Source organism: Plodia interpunctella, chromosome 15, assembly GCF_027563975.2.
Source record: "Plodia interpunctella isolate USDA-ARS_2022_Savannah chromosome 15, ilPloInte3.2, whole genome shotgun sequence".
Lineage (NCBI taxonomy): Eukaryota > Metazoa > Arthropoda > Insecta > Lepidoptera > Pyralidae > Plodia > Plodia interpunctella.
Genome location: NC_071308.1, coordinates 3,643,573 through 3,657,211, shown reverse-complemented (window position 1 = coordinate 3,657,211; position 13,639 = coordinate 3,643,573). Strand labels below are relative to the sequence as shown.

The window sequence follows — 13,639 nt, the reverse complement described above, 5'->3', positions numbered from 1 at the left end:
TTGAGGTCCTGAGGGCCAGAGAGGTGGTGGCAGTATGACCAGACTTTACCTTGGAGATGTGTGGAAAAATAAGGGACATGTCATCATTATGTTATTGTTAAAAATATATTATACAGATAACTAAAAAAAATACATTTTCTATCTTGATCTGACTGGGGCTCCAATATCCGATGCAGGCCATCATAGTCAAAATCTAAGCATTTCATTAGAAATTATACCTTCACATGTACTTTTTCATGTAAAATTTTAAATTATGTACTAATTTCTGAAAAGCTACAAACTACATTTTGGAAAAAACAAAAGATAAAGAGGTCGTCAATTGTAGCCGTTCTCCAGTAATTTTTCAGAGGAAACATGTGCCCCTCAACCCAACTCTACGTTGCAATCATGTAGTTACCTGACATTCTAAGTGAGCAATAGAACGCTGCAAGACGCGATGCGACCCTATTTGTGTACTGAATGATTATGGCGTCAACATAGGACCGAATCTAAATACCTTCCTCGATATCAACAATTGCGCCCTATCGCGCGTTTGTTGCTTAACTAGGACGCCGCCGTCGGGTAAAAGAGCAACAGATTCTGAAAATTTCCGCTTGTACACATAAATTGCATATGACGTTGGCAGATCCGTACGGATGTTCTACAATAGAATGTTCAATGTTATCGGATTTCAAAGACAAAATGTCTCATATTTTTAATCTCGTATTTTTTTAGAAAAATCCTGTCATTTAAATTTATACATATTTTTTTTTCAATGCGTAAATTTGTTTAGCTTTTGTTTGTAAAGCTCTGGTTATTCCGAGCCTCACATTTAGGGAGTCCACGACAGAAAATTGCTTTACAATTTAATTTAAACGACGCAGTTTAATTTAAAGCCATAATAGAAACGAAATTACACGTTTACTCAAAACCTGATTCTTATGAATATTTCATCTTCACCATTAAGTACTTGGACGGGCTACAACTAGGCTCGACCAAAACAAAAGCGAAAACATGCCTCTTCAGATAACTAGGTCTGCTCGGATTGCTCTAGCTATATATAGATAGTCATGTCATGTTCCTGCTGCGAAAGGAATAAAACTTTACATCGTGAAATCAGCAAACTGTACACAGTGACTTAACATTTGCTAACCATTCACTCACCTGGTCGACTCGGTTTACCTATAGCAATACGAGCAGACCTAGTTACCTATATGAAGAGTTTGTTTTCGCTTTTGTTTTGGTCGAGCTTAGTTATAGTCGTTAAAACATACAAAAAGGTAGTGTTACATTTCATATTAGAGTCAATTTTTATTATAATATCTATATTTAACTGAGCGTGGGCGAGGCTCTTAATCTTACTTAAACGTAAAGCGAATATTTTATCATTTGAGCGGTTTTAGCAACAGACATGATTAAAAACTGTATCCATTTTTACTAGGCCATCGTCATTGTAAATTTTAATAAAATAAGTACAGCTTCCATTCGTATTATTCAAAGCCCAGCGAAGCGGGCGACGAAAGACAGGCCCGAATCGAAGACATTTTTGCGGTCGACGAGTAATTTGAGTAGGTACTTTTGATTTTGAATTTAAGATCCCTCGCGGTGGCAACGCTGCTGTCAAAATCTACGCAAACATATACATACGTAAGCTTGTGTTCGTATTCATATATATGTACGCGTGTATGCTGTTTTACGCACAAATGATTCATCTTATTTGACTATGGTTGCTCGTTGAATTTAGTTTTATTTGTCTTTTTTTTTTCTTTATTCTTCTTAAAAGTTGTAATGGTCTATTTTATAGACGGGCTTCGCGCCATTACACGTCAGTCCCGTTTGCAAGCAATCAAGATGACAGTTAACACAAGATTTTACCTCATAGTCATCGCTTCTTCGGTCCGGATTTTTCCGCATTGTCGGATCCGGTAAAACGGACTCGTGGACATACAGTTTAATTAATTACTTTTCTATTTCTAATTTGCATAGATAGAGTAATCGCTTCCAGCGAGCATCGAAAATAAATACTAAAAGTTCACCTATTTAATTCTCACTAATCTAAACAAATAAACGAAACTAATAGAGAAGTAGCCATTTTATTAAATTCTATTAATATACTAAGAGTACTGATAATCACAATGAAAAACGTATTTACAAAACTATTTCGAGATTAAATGTAGACCTACCAAATGTCGAGTAATTTGCTTTCTAAAAATATAAAATTATAACATAGTTTATATTATAACAGATTTTAATTATATAGGTGTGAATTAAATATTTTATTCCAAATTTTAACTTTGCAGTTGCTTGTATATTGTAAAATACATTCATTATGAAACTTTATTTATAAAAATATGTATCACTTTAGTCGATCACTTCTTTTTGCCACTTCTCTTGTGCCCACTGTCATACAAGCCCCATATATATTTTTTATTTTTGACACGTGGAAAATGTATCTAATATGACTTGATCGCAACTATACCTTATTCAATTTTCTCACTTTGAACGACAGAGCAAACAACAAAAAGTGTTGTTTTATCGCCTGCTGTTGATCCGTGTGGGAGAGCGTAGTATTGCATTTTGGGGCACTTTGCTTAATTGTAGTTCTTATTGCGTCTAAATAAGAACTGCTATGGAGTCTCAATTTTAACTATTTAACTGGAATCTACTAAACCCAGGTCAACAATGAATATAAAAAAAATCTTCATAATAATTATTTTTTGTCTCATAGTAGTTTCTCACATTTTCGAAGTAATACCACCGACGTTGAATACTAAAATTGTACTGTTTATTGAATGTAATTATGAGTAAAGTACGCAATGAATGAAATGATAAGTCGGCATTTGTCCGACCTACATAATATTAAATTGTTCAGTAACAGTTAATTAAATAAAAAAATATTTTACATCATACCACCAGCAATATTTTCCTTTGTATTGTGAATACTATTTTGAGCTTTTTAAAAAAATGTGATTGCTACCTATTTATTATCATGAAAAAAACTAACACAATAACGTCACATAATATTCAAAGGACTATGAAATTCAAGAAAATGTTTGTTATTATATATCATAAATTATTTACGCACTATTGAATTCATACTTGGACTATTGTCAGCCACTTGTCACTAAACGCGCCGCCATTTTAGCCACCATTTTAGGAATTGGACACGGATAGATGCCGAGTGACAATGGACACTACACATAAGTATATATGACTAAATCGCAACTGTATGAGGTGTTCACAGTTTACAGAATCTCTCTTCATCGAAAGCACGTTTCCGCCGAAAATTTTTTTGTTGATATCTCAAGTTACAAGGTCCTTGCTGCCTTTTTTGGAAAGCATCTTCGCACCGGAATATGAATGACATTCTAATCTTTTACAACTTTTTTAACTTAGATTGTCGTATAAAAGTAATGTTAGATGCCTTTAGGCAACTGAAATAAAATCCGACACCAGTGTTAGCAATTAACACACTCAAAATGAAAGAAAAAAACCCGAAATCAGTCGGGCAGAAACATATTATATATTTATGAAATGTAATATTGCATATGCATAATATTTTTCATGCCTAGTCCGGTTAATAAGTATTACATACTTATATGAATTTATTTACACACTTACATGAATTTATTATCATCTGAAAAGATGGTAACATAATTTGTAGTATAAAAAGCTTATTACAATTGACATTGGCGTTTATACCATAACATGTTATTTATGTTTTGAATCATAACGGTTTCCTTGAAAAGCCACGAAACATTAGTAAGAAATACTAAAAATGTTATAGATTTTCGTTCACTTTTCTCCATTATATATTGGATTTCCTTCAAAAAAATCTATTCGATTATTTGTATTTCATATCTTGGCTGTCGCGCAAAATTAATTCGCGTGTTAGTAATTCATCTGCGACATTCAATTTAGACAATTGATCTGCACCATGGAGAGAAGTTAATGATAAACCGAATAACCTTTGAGCATTCACTAGATAAGTACGTCATTGAAACCAAGAAAGGACTTTTACATACACAAGATGAACTCATTTAATGTCAAACTAATTAAATTCACATTTTGTCCAAAGTGAACGACATGCAATTCGCATAATCCTAGAAGATTAGAAGACCCTTGAATATAATAAATATTATCTAATACTCTGTTCTTGTTTATAATTATACTTTTTTTTAAATACTCCTGAGAACAGGGGAGACATGCGGCCGAATTTAAACCTATCTTAAATATATTTTCTTATTCATGTCGATGTATGAAAGCAATTATTGCGAAGTAATATGAAATTAAAGTATTTTTATTAAAATTCTATTTTAAAGTATTACCCACAGCCAAATAAATGTTATTAGTATATAAGTATTTTTAATTACCCAAGTCAGCTAAAACACTTAATATTAACAACCGTAAAACGCTAAAATACATAATAATATTAAATAAAACTAAACTCACTGAACTTTTCCTTATAATGAGGAATCAACTAATCACCCGAATGTTGCAACAATAACATTTCAATTTACATAGTTTTTCTCACACAGATATACTTCGAAAACTTTTCAGTACCTTCATGCGCCTCGATCTTTCGTGCGTTACGTTAAACGCGCGTCTCGCCACGAGTAATACTTGAAGTAGACTGAACTTCACCACTGTATCCTGAAACGAAAGCGACCATTTCCAATACAATTTTCTTCCATTTAATTCCTAGAGTACATGGAATTTTAGTTACAAACTGCGTATTTTGTTAACACTCATTGTTTTTACAGGTGTTAAGATTTACAGCTGTGAAAATAGGGAGGTGCCATATAAACAATATTTTACAAGGTGCTAAAAATGTTGGCTGAATTTCAAAAGAATTAGTATTATGTATCTATCGATTTTTTGTATCTGTTTTTTTGGCGTTTTATTACTTTGTTATAAATGTATTTCTCTTTGACACTAGTTATGAAAGAATTTCGAAGATATCGTTAACAACGGTACAATAACAACTTTTATATATGAATAGAAGTTAAATAGGTACCTAGGTATTCTTGTCGCATTGTGTTAATTGTAATTTTTGCTATTTTTGTCTGTGTATCCAGAGTTCGAACTGAAAATGAAAATTTCCCGCAAATGAAAATAAGCATAAGTAAAAATAAAAATAAGTTTAATCAAGCAGATGACACACCCAATACTAGGTAATTTAATTATCAATTGTCAATAAAATTGGAGGACTGCCAGTCAGACATTGATTGAAATCCGTGATTCACCTTCGAAAACGTGGGAAGCGTAAAAGCATGTATATATGATATGTATTTACCCTAGACAACTAACCTTTCCATTCGTCGATTCGACGAGCAATATGGAATATATCTATTTATTTATATATATTTATGTAACTATTGATGCATAAGTTTTTTAAACATATATTACTTTAATAAATAAATATATTAGCACAAATCACACAGATTGAGCTAGCCCCAAAGTAAATTCTATATTTGTGTTATGGAATACTAACTCAACGATACTATATTTTATAACATATACATATATAGATAAACATCCAAGACCCGGGCCAATCAGAAAAAGATCATTTTTCATCATGACCCGACCGGGGATCGAACCCGGGACCTCTCGGTTCAGAGGCAAGCACTTTACCACTACGCCACCGAGGTCGTCAAACAACATTTTTTATATAAATATATTTATTTTATTTCTAATAACGTAGCACACTCGTTTTTTGACATCTAATGAGACACTCAGAAAAATTAAAATTAATAAAATGTGACCTGAACCAAACGTTAACGGCTTTTTTTTATAATATGTCTCCTTGACTTTCATCAATCTCCCCTCCATATACAGCTCTGATCATTTAATATTTCAATAGGTCAATAAATAACAACAGTGGATCGTATCTTTTTTTACGATACAGGTCGATTTAGGTCCTCTGGCCACATGCACAATATTTAATCCAGCTGTTCTACTTGTCACTGCTTGTAGCTTAAACATGATGGTTCCGACTTTGGACATTATTTTATGAGAAAGGCAATATAGAAGAGCTTTCTGGTGGTGGAATAGAAAGCGACGGTGGCTCCTACATGCTACTCAATATATGCATGCAAGCATATGAAGAACGTACTTCAGTATCGCTTTCTACATCATCCTCCTCAATATTGTCTTCTGTTTTTCGCTATCCGTCACATTCTTCAATCCATCAACATTATCCTCATCTGTCAGAAACCGTTGCGAAGCTGCAAAATATTAAAAAATACTAGGTAAATTAAAAAATATAAACAAAACCTAACCATTACGTAATATTTCGAAAAGTAACTTACCCGCGAGGCAGCGCCACCTTTCGAGAACGCTCGACGAACACTGAGTTGACAAGCGACTGGACGTTGATCGTCGCGCGCGTCGAAAAGAAATAGCTATATTTATGTTGTGTGTTCGTCGATTCGACGAAGATTAGTTGTCTATGGTTAAAAGAATTTTCAATATCTTAAACCACGCGTAAATTTAATCCGACATCGTCAGTTATAATACGAACTCCCAGAGTATCCTGCGCTAAGGATGTAATTCATTTTATCATTTCCTAGAAGGTATTTTCGATATTCTGCATTTTCATCTGTAAAATCCGTAGCCTTTTCCTTCTTATTGTGTTATTTTAACAGATTTTGTTGAAGTTGCCGCACGAAGGCAACGGATGCAATCATTTAGTAGCAAGTAGACACTATAGTTTGAAATAGTCAACTACTCAAACTTTAAAAAACACAAATACTTATAAAACAAAAATGCCGTTTTACAAATAAAAATAATCTTCCAACACGCCACAAGGAGGCAACGTGCCCAGTATACTGGCAGCGTTGCGCTGTTGTATAGTGAGACTTACACGCTGAGCAAAAAAGCTGCCAGCCCTCGTCGTCGACGACTACTTAGTATGTAGGTTTCCCACAATATTTTCGATTATATGTTTGAGATGAAACGTTTGAAATGGAAACTATCATATTGCGATACGAATTCATTATCCTTAAATAATATAATTTGATCTGCGGTACATTTTTATCTACAGCTTTGGTTTATTTACATTTTTTACTAACTAAACATTGTAATTTTTATTAAACTTTATATAAATTTTAGTCACAACGGTACTCTTTATTTTATTTTCATGGATAAATTATTGTGGTAAGTCCTACTTCGTTCCTTAAATTTAATCACAACTTCTCGAGTTTGAAGCTAAGATTTGGCAAGTAGGCCATTTGCAAGCAAGAGGCGACGCGAGCGACGACGTCAGGTAAGAATGGATTTCCTGAAATTTCCAGGAGAACGTAATCCTCTGACGAATTAATCTACTTCTACCAATTTTCTTGTTTGTGTGAATGCTCGGCACACTCGCTTCCAATGGGGTTTTGAAAATGATATATATAAAGTCTACTCACAGTTATCACACCAACCCTCGTTGGTTACTTGTGATGCTAAAATTGTGTTTATATTTTTCAAGTTAAAAATTTTGTCGCTGACTGTGCTGCTTCCACGGAAGGATATGCATCGGTCCTTTTGTAAAACACGCCGCCGCGCCTATTATCCTTATAGTTTTCTATTACATATACAATTAGATTATGCTTCGTTGCTGCATCCTATGAGATTTTTAACTTTGTAGTCCGTTTTCTGCGGTACTGCGTCATCACACGATTTTTAGATTTTTTAAAATAATAAAATAAGGATACTTCATTGACTACTCGTTCCGGTCATCACCGCTAGATGGCGCGGCCGGATCTGCAATCATTCGTTTTCCGTGTGTTGCGTCAGTTCACGCGCACTCCGTAAAAATTAAATGTTTTACGGTGAAATAAAGTGGTTAAGTTGGTTTTTAGTGGTGTGTTTTAGTGAAGAACCAAGGATAAGACAAATGAAGAAATTGAAAGGAAAATTAGACGCCTGGAAAGGGAATTATATTCACGAAAAACATGGACGCCCACGCCAAATTTTCTTCCGAACGAAGGTGGGTTTATTTCGTTACCGTTTACGAACAATAGCATTTACATATTCACTATATGTACTTAAAACATTATTTCCTAAGGGGTGGCACGCGATGTCATCCGGAAATGATAAATAACTACTTTCCTAAGGGATGATACGTGATGTCATCTAGAAAGTAACCAAAGCTAACTTAGCTTTATTGTTCAAACAGATCGTGACGACTCTTCCTATAATTTCCGAGGTGAAGTGGAGCTTGACGTGTACCCTTTCGGCGACGAAAATGAGACACCTGAGTCTTTACATACGGTTGCCGAAGTTCATGCAAAAAATACATGCCTTCCTCCTGAAGTTATGGCGGAAGATTCGCAACATATTCCAGACAACGCAAAATCAGTGCTAGACTCAGATATGATAACAGAAGAATCAGTCCCTGAAGAAATCATGCAGATACTTGGTGAGGCTAAGAAAACAGAAGAGATCTTCGGAAAGAAAATTCCGCAAGGAGTCTCTGAAAAATTGGGAAAAATCTTGGTCGAGGGTCTTGCCAAAGAACAAAAGGAAATTTTACTTACCCAAAAATTAATAATACCAGAGAATTTTCAGCTGGTGAAGGCGCCCAAACTAAATCCAGAAGTGGCTTCAGTACTTACCGACCCAGCTAAAAATAGAGACAAACGGCTTGAAAAGCTTCAGAACCAATTAGGTTTGGGTATAGCGGGTCTAGTTAATTTGACAACGGAATTAATCAATAAGGAGGTTGATAAGATGGCTATAATTAAGAAAATATCAGAAGTGAATCAAATACTTCTTGATCTCCACTATGAGGAGACATTGGGTCGTAGACGATTAATTATTCCTATGTTGGATAACAAATTTATTAATATTATACAAAGTGTGAAACGCGACCAATTTCTTTTTGGAGATAATTTGGGTGACAATATCAAGACGTCTAAATCCATTGAAAAATCAAGTCTTCAGATCAAAAAACCAGCTCCTCCACAGCCACCTGCCAACCGAAAACCTTTAGCCCAGACGGGAAACTCGCGAGCTCCGGTCCGCCGTGCGAGCGGGCCCAGTGCAGCGCGCGCTCAGCCGCCGACGTCGCGGTATTACCCCGAGCCGCCGCCGCCCGCCAGGAGGGCCCCGGCCCCGCCGGCGCGCCGCGCTCCGCCGCCACCAGCCCCGAGGCGATACTCGCAGGACTATCGCAGCCGCCGTCGCTAGAGAAGGTACCTTTTGCTGGCCGTATTCGACACTTTCTTACCAATTGGTTATACGAGGGCTGCTATTTATGTATCCGGAATAACAAAATTAAACAAACATATATTATTACATATGGTTTTATTGTTTCTCGAAGTATTCTCCGCGATGATCTATGCACTTCTGCATACGATGAAACCAATTTTCAAAGCACTTTTTCCATTCTGATTGAGGTATGTCCAAAACGTGTGTTTTGAACGCATCAACGGCCTCTTCGCGGCTCGAAAAACGTTGACCACGTAATTTATTTTTAATGTTTGGAAATAAATAAAAATCATTGGGTGCCAGGTCGGGGCTGTACGGCGGATGACCCGTCAATTCAATCTTTTGACCCTCCAAAAAATTATTTGTTTCAGCCGACTTGTGGCAGCTAGCATTGTCGTGATGAAGTATGATTCTGCGTTGTGGGTTGTTCTTTCGTATTTTTTCAAAGACTTCTGGCAAACAAATGGTGGTGTACCATTCAGAATTAACCGTCCTACTATTCTCTAGTGGCACTGTAGCTACATGTCCGTTGATACCAAAAAAACAAGCGACCATTTGCTTTAAAGTGCTTCTCGCACGAACAACTTATGTTGGATTCGGTTCATCTTGAAAGACCCACACCGTTGACTGCTGTTTAGTTTCAGGGTCATAAGCATAGATCCAGGTTTCGTCACCTGTGTAGATATTATAAACAGCTTTTGACGTGCCACGGTTGTATTTTTTTATCATTTTCTTACACCAGTCGACACGAGCCTGTTTTTGATCTACGCTCAAGTTGTGCGGAATCCAACGCGAACAAATTTTTTTAACAATTAAATGTTCGTGTAATATCGCGTGTATACTCGTCATACTAATGCCCAGAGACGCCTCTATCTCGCGGTATGTAACATGACGATCTTGCATTACTAATTGTCGCACAGCATCAATATTTTGTTGTACCACTACCGATTTAGGACGACCCTCCTTAATTTCATCCGTGAGCATAGACCGTCCACGTTGAAATTCCTTAAACCAATAATACACAGTGGTTTTCGATGGTGTTTCATCTCCAAAAGTTAAAATCAGTTGTTCGATGCACTGTTTTTGAGTTAATCCACGCCGAAAATCATAATAAATCATCGCGCGAAAATGTTCACGAGTTAAATCCATGGCAATGAAGACAAGCTATTTTCAAAATTGGCGCCAATTGAAAAAAACAAATGACAGGGACATGAAAAATATTTATTCTCTAGCCGAAGAGTTCTATTTTCAAATGTTGTAATTACTTTTTAAATATTCTAGAATTATTGGCCAGTTCCGGATACATAAATAGCAGCCCTCGTATGTAACAACTGACCCCCAAATTTTGGAAATAGTTAGTGGATACAAGATTAAATTCAACCAAAAACCTGTTCAGACAAACGAACCTAGTAATCCGCCTTATTCGAGAACTCACATGTTAGAGTCTATAAAAAAACTTAAACATATGGGTTCAATTGTTCTATGTTCACCATGTAAAGGTCAATTTATATCCCCAATTTTTTTAATACCAAAAAGTAATGGTTCCTATAGATTTATTCTTAATTTAAAAAACCTTAACAAATTTGTTCAACAACAACACTTTAAAATGGAAGATGTCCGCACTGCTACTAAATTGTTATCAAATAATTCATATATGGGGACCATTGACCTTCAGGATGCCTACTTTGTTATTGCCATTCATATGTCCCATAGAAAGTATCTACGCTTTCGTTTTGATAACGAGTTATACGAATTCACCTGTCTGCCCTTTGGATTGTGTTCGGCTCCTCTCGTTTTTACGAAATTGATGAAACCTGTACTTACTTATTTGCGTACTTCACAACATAAAATAGTAGGGTATATCGACGATTTATGGTGCATAGCAGATTGTTATAACTCGTGTATCAAAACATTAACAGAAGTAATGCATATCTTAGAATTACTGGGATTTATAATTAATTATGAGAAAAGTTGTTTAGTGCCTACTAAAAAGTGCAAGTTTTTAGGTATTGATCTTAATTCACAAAACATGACTTTAGAATTGCCTACCGAAAAACGTAAAAAAATCTATGATTTGGTTAGAAACATATCAAGTAAAAAGTCAATAAAAATTCGAGAATTTGCTAAGTTTTTAGGTAATTTGACGGCAGCCTGTCCAGCTGTATCTTATGGCTGGTTATACACCAAGCGTTTTGAGAGGGAAAAATATTTAGCCTTGTTGGATTTCCCGGATTATGATGCCAAAATGGATATAAAACCTGAATTGTTACAGGATTTTTTTTGGTGGGAAAAAGTTATCAATTATGTAGATAATCCTATTCGCACTGGACATTTTCAATATGAAATATTTTCAGATGCCTCACTTTCTGGATGGGGACTATTTTGTAATGGACAGTCAGTCAATGGATTTTGGTCATATGAGGAAAATCAATATCATATTAATTATTTAGAGTTATTGGCCGCTTTTATTGGTTTAAAATGCTTTTGTAAAAATTTGTACAATGCAGAAATCCTATTACGAATAGACAACACTACAGCCATTTCCTACATTAACAGAATGGGTGGAGTACAATATCCCCATCTAAATGACATAACCCGTCAAATTTGGCAGTGGTGTGAAGAAAGAGGAATTTTCATTTTTGCATCATACATCAGGTCCTGTGATAATATTGAAGCAGATCAGGCCTCAAGATTGTCAAATATTGACACCGAGTGGGAATTACATGAATCCTGTTTTCAGGATATTGTCACGGAGTTAGGCCAACCTGATATTGACTTGTTTGCATCCAGAATTAACAAAAAATGTTTTAAATTTGTGTCGTGGAAACGAGACCCAGAAGCTTTTGAAATCGATGCATTCACTTTGAATTGGAAAAATTTTTTCTTTTATGCTTTTCCACCCTTTTCAGTCATATTGAAATGTCTTAGAAAAATCATCAATGATAATGCTACTGGGCTGTTAGTTGTACCTTACTGGCCAAGCCAACCATGGTTTCCGCTCTTTATTTCTCTGACGGTAACTGATATAATATTCCTTAATCCCGATAGGAATATGTTACTTTCCCCTTACAGAACACCTCACCCGTTATGGTCAAGCCTTACCCTGGCGTGTGCGAAGTTATCCGGGAGGCGTTTGGAAGACAAGGGCTAGATATAGACACAATAAACATTATGATTCAATCCTTAGCCAAGAATACTTTGCAACAGTATAACTCAACTTATAAATTATGGTTTTCTTTTTGTAAAGACAATAACTTAGATTTCTTTGAGGTAAATGTTCCAACGTTACTAAAATTTTTGTCACAAGAGTTCAAAAATGGTGCTAGCTATAGTTCATTAAACTGTATGAGATCAGCGCTATCAGTAATTTTAGGTAAAGGAATTTGTACGAATGATTACATAGCAAGGTTCCTAAAAGGTGTCTTTAAAAATAGGCCAAGTTTTCCAAAATATAAAAATACGTGGGATCCCAATTCGGTGTTGACATATCTTTCTAGTCAATTTCCTAATGAATCATTACCTTTAGAAATTATTACCAAAAAATTGGTGACTCTGCTCGCGTTATCCACGGGACAACGTGTTCAGACGTTATCATTAATTAAATTGTGTAATGTTAATATTAGTGAAACATGCATTAATATCATTATAGACGAGATACTTAAATCATCTGCACCTAACAAGAACAATCCAAGATTGCAGATTCCATTCTTCAGTGAAAAGCCCTGTATTTGCCCTGCGAGAGTTCTCTCTGCCTATATTCACTTAATAAAAGATGTGCGAAATGAGCCAGATACAGACCGGCTAATCTTAACAACTAAAAAACCTTTCCATAACGCCAGCTCTCAGTCCATAAAGTCGCTGGATAAAGAGCGTACTCAGTGACAGCGGTATAGATGTCAGTGTGTTCTCAGCTCACAGCACGCGGCACGCTTCGACGTCAGCGGCGCGCCGAGCTGGCATCTCCGTTGACGTCATCAAGCGTTCTGCTGGTTGGTCTGGCTCATCTCTCTGCTTTGCCAAGTTCTATAACTTACCATTGCCAGATGTTGATGAAGGCAGATCTTTCGCTCAAGCTGTTTTTGATACAAATTAGTTTTAATTGTTATAAGTGATAAGGTGACATTAGTTATAATGAGTAAATATTAAATTTAAAACCTTGTGATTTGAAACTGTTTAACTACCTCGTGATTCGAAACTTTAATAATATAAATAAATATACTTTTGATTTATTCAATGTATATTTTATTTTAAAATAAATTCTATCATTCCGCACGATTGCGCTAAACATCTACAAAGTTAAAAATCTCATAGGATGCAGCAACGAAGCATAATTTATGGTTAATTGAACTTACCTTAAGTGAACTTCAACCAAAATTATGCGAGTTGCTGCATCCGTAGAGATTTAAGTCCCCTCACCACCCGCGGTAATTTATTTCGCCCCTGTATAAACTGCAGAATGATA

The 13,639-nt window shown here is 35.5% G+C and overlaps 2 protein-coding genes across 4 annotated transcripts in view; one reads left to right on the top strand and one right to left on the bottom strand.

Annotated features, from left to right (window-relative positions):
• The window catches only part of CrzR (Corazonin receptor), a 52,265-nt gene extending 47,576 nt beyond the window's left edge, over positions 1-4,689 (bottom strand). The window contains exon 1 of one of the 3 annotated variants that reach the window (XM_053755453.2): positions 4,432-4,689. The gene's annotated coding sequence lies outside the window, so the exon portion shown is untranslated. The remainder of the gene's footprint in view (positions 1-4,431) is intronic. The other 2 variants (XM_053755452.1, XM_053755451.2) reach the window with 2 other exon arrangements.
• A 3,160-nt stretch (positions 4,690-7,849) lies between these two features.
• On the top strand, positions 7,850-13,017 carry LOC128675788 (uncharacterized). Its single transcript, XM_053755462.2, has 3 exons — positions 7,850-7,954; positions 8,144-9,161; positions 12,250-13,017. The coding sequence occupies exon 2, from the start codon at positions 8,284-8,286 to the stop codon at positions 9,154-9,156; it is 873 nt and encodes a 290-aa protein (XP_053611437.1). The 5' UTR covers positions 7,850-7,954; positions 8,144-8,283; the 3' UTR covers positions 9,157-9,161; positions 12,250-13,017.
• The last annotated feature ends 622 nt before the right edge of the window (positions 13,018-13,639 follow it).